Consider the following 10,762-nt stretch of genomic DNA (forward strand, 5'->3'; position numbering starts at 1 on the left):
TTAAGGATGTAAGATCTGAAATACATAAATAGTTCTAATTTTAACTTGTATAAGGAGCAAGGTTTTATGGAATTTATCTGGTTACTTTACAAGAAGCATATAGATTATTTTGCCCACTAGTATATATCCTTAAAGTATAACTACAAAGCAAAACTTTTTTTTTTTTAGAATTGGCTAGAGTCAAGAGGATTAGGACACATGTCAGTTATTATTGCTGTCTGCGCCCTGTTACGGAGATTCGTTTTCTCTATTTGTACTTTTTAGCATTATCATTGAAAGTAAAAGAAAATCCCAAATTTTGAGTTGTTCCCAGAAACATGGGGACACTAGTTCTAGTGACCCGCGGGTCCCCAAGAAATTCCCTCATGAATTTCCTCTCACTTCCTGTTTGCCTATGAGACAGGAAGTAAAGTGAAATCTCTGCAATGGGACACAGGTGGCAAAAACATTTCTGACAGGGGATATAACCCTACCTTACTCTATTCAAAATGGAAAAAAAAGGTTTGCCTATAGCTCTACTTTAAAGCGGATGTGCGCTGAAAAAATAAATAAAAGCCAGCAGCTACAAATACTGCAGCTGCTGACTTTTAATATTAGGACACTTACCTGTCCGGGAGTCCTGCGCCATCCGCAGCAGAGGACGAGCGATCGCTCGTCACTCTGCTGCTCCCCCACCATCCTCAGTGAGGGAACCAGGAAGTGAAGCGCTCCGGCTTCACTGCCCGGTTCCCTACGGTGCATGCACGAGTCGCGCTATGCCTGCCGATTGGCTTCCGCTGTGTACTGGGAGCCGAGTGTTCCCAGAACACAACGGGGGGCGTCGGGAGGTGACGTCATGCCTGCAGTCTGCCCGAGACTGTGTGGCCGGAAGTGGGTGCAAATACCTGTCTTTAGACCGGTATCTGCACCCCCCCTTAAAGTTGTCAAATGTGACACCGGAGGGGGGAAGGGTTCCGATCAGCGGGAGTTCTACTTTAGGGTGGAGCTCCGCTTTAAAAAAAAAAAAATGCATTTTGGATTTACTGACCTTTTTATTTGATCAAAGCGTGTATTAGGAGAATATGACCAAAGACATTCTTAAGGTCGTCTTTGACTAAAGAAAGTGTGAAACTCTTGTCTTGCATGACCTTACTTGTCTGGGAGAAAGCAAAATGTATATGATGCATTCAGTTGTGCTTGGTTATTAAGGTATAGCAGTGCTTAGAGTTACTCGTCTCTTTACACAGGCTCGGGTTGTGCAGGATTTCACAGTTCTTTCACATGTGGTTGTTCTCAGCCAGCATTTGCTCATGACACCGTGGTGGAGACAAAAGAAGAACGTCTAGCCCAGGGAAAACCCATTGGTCAAGATGTCCCTTACGCTGCTATGGGGGGCCTGACTGGTTTTAGCTCTCTTGCAGAAGGATACATGAGACTAGATGAAAGTGGGGTCGGTAAGTAAAGATCTATTTGAGGTTAGGACAAATTTGGATTCTACGTGTGATGGAACTACAAGTTACTTTGAATGAAAGTGTGCTAACCTTTTGATATGTAATGTGGAATTTTAGACAAAGAGCCAAAATTTAAATACATAGTATAAAGTAAAATGTTTTACCAGCTAAAGTATTTGTAATTCTGTTCAACCCGTCTTGTGATCCATTAATCTCTACTAATGAGCACAGCCTGGTCATGAGCCACCATGCAGAATACACTGCAGTTAAGCAATGCACTCCAGTCCAGGTCTTAAAGGATATGTAAACGTTTGTTTTTAAAAACAAACATGTCATTATTACCTCCTCTGTGCAGATGCCCCAATCCTTTTCTTCTGGGGGCCCTCCTGGCCCCTCCCCTTCTCGAGTGCCCCGTCAGAGAAGCCCCCTTCCCGATTTTAAAATAAATAAATATTTTTTTGTATATTTGTCACACTTGAATGATTCAGATCATCAAACAAATGTTAATATATGTCAGAGCCTGACGAGCAGAGGAAGGCCTTTTGCAGTTCTGGTTCAAAGACCACTGAGGTTGCAACAGCAGCCACGAGAGCACGGTGGGGTACGATACTCTACATTTGCCGGTAAGCGGGAGAGGTGGCAGCAGAAGTGGCTGCTGCTGGATGGCTGCGGATGCAGGCATATTGTGGATATAGGTGTACTGCAGATGCCGGTATGTGGAAGCTGTGGAGACTGGTGCAGAGTCCGACAGGCCAGATTATGCATGGAAGATCAGGTACATTAGAGACATCAAGCAGAGAATGGTCAAAGTTCATGCAGAGGTTTGGCAACAGAGAATCAAGCCGATCGAGATGAAATTGAGGTCAAGGCAAGTTGGGGTCAGGGTTGGAGAATATCAGGGTGGTCAGGAAGCCTAGTCAGAATCATATTAAGGACGAATACAGAAGCAGGATTCAGGGGACAGCTGCAGATCAGACAGCAAGGCCCTAGTGCATCTGTCATACATGGCATTTGGCGAACGTGTGGACGTGCCTGCCAGGAAGATTGTCCCTGGAATGCGCCTTGGCCTCTGCCTCCGCCCATCTGCTGCACTATGGCCAGCATTTCTCAGACAATATTACACACAGATAACCTGAGTAAATACAAAATGCAGTTTTTAAATGATTTTATTTATTAAGGGAAAAAAGCTGTCCAAATCTGCCAGGCCCTATATGAAAAGGTATGCTATATCCTGAATGAACTGTGATTAACCACATTTTTTGGAAAGCTTTGTTAAACTTCACTTGCCACACCCAGGCCTTATTACTGCCAGACCTGTTGAATCAATAAATCTCTTGAATAGAAGCTATCTGCCAAACTGAAGCACGCTAAAAGATCTAAAAAACAACACATCATGACGTGATGTAAAAAAATTCAAGAACAGATGAGAAACAAAGTAATTGACGTGCATCAGTCTAGAAGAGGTTACAAAGCCATTTCTAAGGCTTTGAAACTAAACGAACCACAGAGAGAGACATTATCTACAAATAGAGAAAACTTGGAACAGTGGTGAACCTTCCCAGAAGTGGCCTGCCTACCAAAATTACTCCAAGAGCACAACGGCGGCTCATCCAAGAGGTCATAAAAGAACCCAGGACAACATCTATAGAACTGCAGGCCTCACTTCCCTAAGATAAAGTGGTTGTAAAGTCATAAGTTTTTTTTATCTTAAAGGGGTTGTAAAGGTTCATCTTTTATTTTCTAAATAGGTTCCTTTAAGCTAGTGCATTGTTGGTTCACTAACCTTTTCTTTCGATTTCCCTTCTAAATGTTTTTTTTTCTTTGTTTGAATTTCTCACTTCCTGTTTGTCCTCAGTAAGCTTTCCACCATCATCCGAGCGGTGGAAAGTCATTTAGAACAGCTTACTGAACACCTTACTGAGGAGAAACAAGAAGTGAGACATTCAGACAAAGAAAAAAAACATTTAGAAGGGAAATTGAAGGAAAAGGTAAGTGAACCAACAATGCACTAGCTTTAAGGAACCTATTTAGAAGATAAAAAACAAACCTTTACAACCCCTTTAATGCATCTATGCAATAATATAAAAACCCTATATGTGCAGCAGCCCCTCTAATACTTACCTGAGCCCTAGCTGGTGACGTTACCGGCTGCATCTTTAGTAAACATCTCCTAAAAGGTGCACGATTAGGAGATATTTACAGTACCTATAGGTAATTACAATGCTGCCCGGCGCGCCATGCGTGATCCCGCTCGGTTCCGCGGCTCTCCACGGCTCCTGAGCCTCCTCTAGCTGACTTGCTGCATATGTATGACGACACACTACGGCTGCCCGCCGCGCCACGCCACATCCCCGCTCCCTGCTCGGCGGCTCTCCTCCTTGGCTCCTAAGCCTCCCTGGCTGCATCGCTATGACGGGCACATTGGGCGTGCCGGCGCCGCACACCACGGCTGAGGTAGGTCAGTGATTGTGTATGAATGCAGGTCAGGTCAGTGTAGTCTAGTCAGGTCAGGTCAGTGTAGTTAGGTCAGAGCAGGTCAGTGTAGTCAGGTCAGTGTAGTCAGGTCAGTGTGGTCAGGTCAGTGTACGCAGGTCGTGTTAGTGTATAGGTTATGTCAGTGTGTGTACTGACACACACACACTCACGTAGGTCAGGGTATGTGTGTCAGGTAGGTCACCCTGTGCCACTGAACCGACCACGCCCCCCCCCCCCCCCCCGTGCCGGTTTGGCTTCGGGCTGAAGCCCGTGGTCTTTTTGGCACCTAGCAATGCCCCTGCCTGATCCTCTTCTGCTGGAGTGCCCCTTTGGTGCTCCAGGCCCCTCCTCTTCATCAGGTGCCCCCATAGAAAGTCACTTTCCCTGTGGGCACCCCTGAGGGCTCACTCCCGAGTCCCACTTCTGCATCCATTGACGCAGACAGCGGGACTCGACTCCGCCCCCCCTCCCATGTCACTGGATTTGAGCCAATGGCTCCCACCGAGAGTGACAGCAGTTGGAGGTGCTGCGCTTGTGCAAATCGCTGAATCGGATTAGGCTCAGGTAAGAAAAAGGGGGGGGGGGTTTGGGGGGAGCTCCAGCACTGAAGGTTTTTTCACCTTAAAAAAAAACTGGATGTTTTATAGCCACTTTAATGTAAGCAGCATGAGGGAAGTAGAAAAAGAAGAAACGAGGATAGAAGATGCTAGGAGAGATGGGGAAAGATGGGAGGGGTGAAGGAGACCAGAAAAGGATGATGGGGGGGGGGGGGGGGGGGAATTGTTGAGGTAAGTAGGGATGGATGGGGAAACGTAAGTAGGATGGGTATAGGTAAAAGAAAAGCGGAGGAATTAATGGTGAATATTGACCGCGTTGTCACAGAATGCCGTAAAATATTTTGGATTTTCTTTCAGGTGCTCCTGACAGGAGTTTTTTGGAAGCAGCAGAAGATTGTGGATCCCACCCTTTTCTAAGAGCATATGGTCCTTCACCCTCAGCAGTTGCTGGTAAGTACATCGAAATACAGTATATTAACAGTGAGATTTTACGTATTTGCGTTTCCATTAGATGTGTTTCTGTTTGGTGAAAAATGTTTTAAACCCTTTACAAAGCAAAACGCACATAAGAAGCCTATATTGGAACAACTGTTGCCCAGCTCAAAGGCTGCATGGTAATTGAATTATATTGAATACACAACCTAGGATGTGGCATGTGGTCCGTGAGTCGGAGAATGGCAGCTTCAATCAGAGGCTTTTGAAACGTTTGTTTAGTGAAAAAACATATTCTAATATTGTTAACAGGATCTGCCATCTGTAAAAACCATTATGCATGTCGGTTCCATTTGTTTTCTTTGATTTAAGCCTTTGTACAGTACAGCCCCTCTAAATACACTGGAAGTTGTGTTGATGCAAGCAAAATCTAATGGTCTGAAAGATAAATAGCATTAGATAATGGCAATTTGTTGCATGAGATGATTTCCCTTGGGGATTTTTTAGAAGAGTCCTACTGCTTAAGGATATTAATATTTGTGGGTTTTATTCTAATAAAAATGGCAGGGGTTAAGTGGGAAGACATCAGGCTTCATGCCATCAGGAAAATTCACACTTTCAGAGCAACATAAACGCTGTTAAAATGCAGTATTTACAGCGTAACTGCAAACAGATGTTAATGTGTTTTTTACAGCATGTCATACACAGCATTAGTCTGCCAACTTCCTTGTCCTCCCGAGTGCTTCAGTCTGCCAAACACACCTTTGCAATGCTAAAACTGAACTTCAGCTAAATTCACAGATTGATTGTATATATAAGGGAGCTGTCTCATCAGTTTTGAGAGTTACATTCAGGAAATATAGGCGGTTATGGCGGCTGGCACTGTTTTTTTGTTGTCAGTGTCCAAATCCTTCTGTAGGTGTTAGTATAACCCAACAGTCTTTGAATTCCTGTGTCGGGTTTTAATACGCTTTAGGCATATTCACATTGTACTGCACCCGCACTTGAATCGTACCGCACCCACACGAAAAAGGTGCATGCACCTTTTTTTTTTTTTGCCTCACTGGAATCGGATCACACGGGTGATCAATTGAAACCCATGCGATCCAATTCAGCCAATCGCACTGCATTTTTGAGAACCGTTTTTGGGGTGTCGTTTAACATTAACACCCGCACAGGAATCACTGTGAATCCCGCTCTGCATCAGTGCCAATCGGGACTCAAGGTGCAAAATCGTGTACAGCTCTGCATAGAAACCAATCGGCTTCCAGTTTGTTTGTTTTTTGTCAAAGTTTAATTGAACAAGCTAAAGTAGAAGCTAATTAGCTACCATGCATAGCTGCACCAGATTTTGCACTCAACTTTTAATAAATCCATCACTAAGTTTTTATATCTGTTTCCTTCCATCTCCCTTATATTAAAAAAAAGAAATGTACCTATTGAAAATAAAACAAAAGAAAAATAACTTTTCTTTTTTTTTTTTTTACTTGTTATGAAGTCTACCCAAGCTTGATGCTTTTAAACTGCCTTACAGTTTCCTTTGTTGGTGTAATACAGCTGTAATGAGAGAAGTACAGGAGCTGCCAATGCTAGTCCCCTTATAACAATGCTAGTTGCCTGGCTTTAACATTTGAGTCACAGACCTGATACAAGCATTAGACAAGTCAGTGTTGAAATTCCTTTTCTTTATACGTGTTCTGGGTCAGAACACATTGCAGCGGAAGCATCAGTGTGACAGCCAGGATATCAATATTTTCAAAAGGAGATGTCCGCAATGGAACCCTACGTAATCTATTTATAATAATTCAGTAGACTGGTAAAACTTGTCACTGCTCCATGGTTAAAAGTATCTTTTCTGTTTCCTCTTTAGGACTTCCCAGTGCAGATAAACAGTTGTCCAGTGTGATGAGAACAGAAGAAGATGACATGAGTTATTTTGAAAAGCGATACCAAGAAAGAGTAAGTAGAGCTGGCCATACATGGATTGATTAGGGGAAGCTATGTTTTGGGTTTAAGGGATTATGTGCAGTTATTGGCTGTTTCTAAGATGCTAAAGGGCAATAACGGAAACCTTAGTATTTGTTATTGCAGAGGGAGATTTTCCAACAAATGTCACAACGCTACCTTCTATGAAAAAAAAGTGAAAGACCCAAATTAATGCAATACATACACATTCCTGCATGTTATATCACTTTACAAATGAAAAGCACATGCAGCTCTCACTCCAGGTTCCCAGAATAGACGTAAGGAATCTGAATAGTCAATGCTCTGGCTCTAAGTGTCCTCCAAACACCTGAACAGCATGCAGATGGATAAGGAGAGGCAACAACTTGCACATCTGTACCACAGTCTTTATTTAGCTACATAATAGTGACGATAAGAGCAGCTTAATGTTTCGGCAAATAACCTTATGCCTTGTATACGCGACTGTTTTTACAACGAGAAAACTGCCATTTTTTATATTGGTCGTGAATACCGGTCGTGTGTATGCTCCCTAGCAGTTTTCTCTGCGAAAAAACTGCCCACAAAAAAATTGAAACCAGCTCTCTTTTTTCTCGTCGTGTTTCCCGTCAGTCTTTTTTTCTCGTCGCGAAAAATGGTCGTGTGTATGCCTTTTTAAGGGGGAAAAACGCACATGCTCAGAATCAAGTATGCAGCCCAATGTATGTTGCAATCACCTGTCAGGTTCAGACCTGCCATCAATTAAAACCTTTCAGTTGGAGGAAATGCGTTAAAATCTTTTTTGTTGAGTGAATGGTAACACCAAACATTACTTAAAGAATAAAGAAGGTTGTATCATCTGAACCAAGCTTATACACATTTATGTGTAATAGTATGTGGCTTGATTTTTACTTCAACAGAAATATGGTAAGTGAAAATGTTATATTGTAGAATTGCCACAAGATGGCACTGTAGCAGTAGATAATACTGTATTGAACAAGTTCATATTGTGGGCTGAGAATCCATGATAATAGTATAAAGTGATAATAATTGGCTTAAAGTTGTTTTAAAGGCTTAAGGTTTTTTACCTTAATGCGTTCTCTGCGTCAAGGTAAAAAAACGTCCATGATCAGTTTCCCCTCAGCCCCCCTAAATACTTACCTTGGTCACTGGCTCTTTCTGATGTCAATAAAATCATGTTAGGAGGGATCAGGGGGGGTGGTGTCATGCTGTCTGTGTCTTTAGACGCACACAGTATAGCTCGGGGTGGAGCCCGCACGAGTGCCCCCATAGCAAGCAACTTCCAATAGGAGCACTCGAAAGGAAGGAGGAGCCTAAAATGCAGACAGGGGACCCCAAAAGAGGAAGTTCAGGGCCGCTATGTGCAATACCATTGCACAGGGCAGGTAAGTATTTTTTTTTATTACTATAATTCAGTCAGGTTGCACAAACAATAATAGATGTGTTTTTTTTACTGTATTATTATACTGCAACTTTTGTTAAAATGTGATGCGTTGGCAGTATGTTTGAAGTCAGAACTGCTGCTCAACATAGAGCAATGGTCTGACACACCCCTGCATAGTGCTCCTAGAAACAATGCTCCTCTGGAAGTATGAGTGCTGTTATTTGGAGCACTATGTATAAATCCTGTATAATAATATGTATGAGATGTGCTGGATTGCTGGTGGTCTGGAGAACTGCACAACACAGACTGCTGCCAACATTTTAACGAGAACTGCAGCACAATAGTACATTAAAAATATAAATAAAAAAACGTGGGCTTTATTTAATTTTTTTGCATTACCAGTGGTGTTCTGTTGCTCATGTTGCATGTTTTGTAGTTGCAGAAAGAAAAGGAACAAAAAAGACAACATTCCAGACGTCCTAATACCCAGCGACCTTGAGTACGGAGGTCTCGAGAAAAATGTCTGCTTTTCTTATATTTAAAGGTGTTTTTTTCTAATGTATTTGTTTTTAGCCAATATTATATGATTGTGTAGGCAACTTGACCAATGCAGTTTTATTAATATCAAATTTTTACTGTAAAGCAAAAAGAGAAGTGTGCAAAAAAAATATAGTTCAAATCCAGTTTTCTTTGATTTTATGTGTTATTTCTTCAACAGGACTCTGTTGTTCTAATATTTGTATAGCAGGTTTTTCTAAAGTATATTGTTTGTAGAGACATTGATAGTAAATTATTGAACTTTCTTTTGTCGTTTCCAATTTTTCTCTAAAGTTGCGTTGCCAGTTGTGCATAGAACCTCTTCTGCAAATGTCGGCTGTTGTAAAGCTCACTGAAGATGGCAGTCCATACACTCACAATTTCTATTACAGTGCTGTAAGATTCGCCTATTGCTGGCTGTGTTTCCATTGTTGCTGCTCAGGTCACAAAAAGACATCCGTGAGTAACAAAGAGCATAATGGAATAGTGCTGCACATTTTAAATAATTTATTACACAAAAGAAGATTAACTCATTAGACTGCCAAGGATTGGGGATGAGGGATGAGTGTGTTCAGATCTTAGTCGGAACCCAAGTGAGTGAGCCCAAAAGGAAGTGGTCACCTGTACTGGGGACATTCTAAGCCACATATATACAAGGTGTGTATACTTGAAGCCTAGTACAGATGACAACTTCCTGGCAGACTTGCCACTTGGGTTCAGATTAGATTGGAATTTTAAACACATCCAACCTCATTCCTACCAAGGAAGTGTCCCACACGTTATGGCAATCAAGGGGTTTAAACAAACTTGCAGCTGTAATAGCAGCCATGAGCTTTTTAAAAAAAAAAAAAAAAATCATTAACAGCCTCTAAGCTGCTGCACATTTCAAATAATATTTTGCACTAAAGGAGATAAAAGCACCCAAAATATACTATGATAAGAGGGCTGAAAAGCTTGAATAATCACATCGGTGTCTCTGTTTCTGGAACTCCTGTCCAACCCTGACAGAATACAGTACACGATGCTTGTTTTCATGTTTCATGGGTATTTTCCCTTTCATAGAGTTTGTGATGTGCTTTTTTCATTCTAAATTGAATCTATTACTTTGATTTGAACCTCCACTTTCCCTGCTTCCTAGTTTTCAGAGAGTGGGGTTGTTTGCCACATATTCATTAGGAAAGGTCTTTAGGTCCACTTAGGAACACTGTAAGAAGTTGCTGAATATAGCTGCAATAAATGGTATAAACTTCAGTTCAAAGTTACAATGTATGTGCCTTTTTACTTTAAAAAGTTTCAGTGTCACATTCATCAGCCACCCATAATTAAAGAACATAGAGCAGCCCTCAAAATTTCCACTCGCCTACTAGCATTTGGCGAGTGGATTTAAGCTGGGGGCGAGTGATGACAGGGCTGCATGAACAATCTCCCTCCAATCTGTGCCTACACTTAGAGTCCCGATGAGATTGGCGGCCGAAGAGGAAAGGTGCATGCTCGGGAAAAGTAGTCTGGTGAGCCGCGCACAGGCAGAGCAGTACACAGGTGCTCTCCTTACAATTCTTATTGAGCCATGGGACCTAACAGTATGACCTCTCTGAGCCTGCCCCCCTCCCCGGGCCCCCGACCAATGTAGCTGGAGAGCACAAAGTAATGAGTGAGGTGGAGGATTGCAAAAATTACCACTCCGGTGCAGCGCTCACTGAAAGTTGCCCTGACATGAGAGCGGCAGCCTTCTAGTTTGTGCAGTTTTCTTCTCCTTGTGTTCTATGTAAGTGTCCAACAGTTCAGCCTGAGCACTGTGAACAGACTGGTCTCAATGTGTGCTGTGCGCTGTCAGTGTGCGCTGTGCTATGGTGTCAATGGCTGTGCAGTTGTGTGGATCTCAGCGCTGGATTGTACTCCCTCCCGCTGTGCTGCAGCTCCTCTCCTCTCTGCCAGCCTGAATAAAAGGGGGAAGTGGGGACATGCAAGCGTGGAGCTGCACACAC

General features: G+C 42.6%; 1 protein-coding gene across 1 annotated transcript in view; it reads left to right on the plus strand.

Moving 5' to 3' along the window:
* FAM221A (family with sequence similarity 221 member A) overlaps nt 1-9,043 on the plus strand; it is a 28,422-nt gene extending 19,379 nt beyond the window's left edge. The window contains exons 4-7 of the mRNA XM_040352868.1: nt 1,227-1,433; nt 4,820-4,912; nt 6,765-6,853; nt 8,677-9,043. Coding sequence (XP_040208802.1) covers nt 1,227-1,433; nt 4,820-4,912; nt 6,765-6,853; nt 8,677-8,739 — 452 coding nt within the window. The 3' untranslated portion in view covers nt 8,740-9,043. The remainder of the gene's footprint in view (nt 1-1,226; nt 1,434-4,819; nt 4,913-6,764; nt 6,854-8,676) is intronic.
* Nucleotides 9,044-10,762: the final 1,719 nt, after the last annotated feature.

Source organism: Rana temporaria, chromosome 5 (assembly GCF_905171775.1).
Source record: "Rana temporaria chromosome 5, aRanTem1.1, whole genome shotgun sequence".
Classification (NCBI taxonomy): domain Eukaryota; kingdom Metazoa; phylum Chordata; class Amphibia; order Anura; family Ranidae; genus Rana; species Rana temporaria.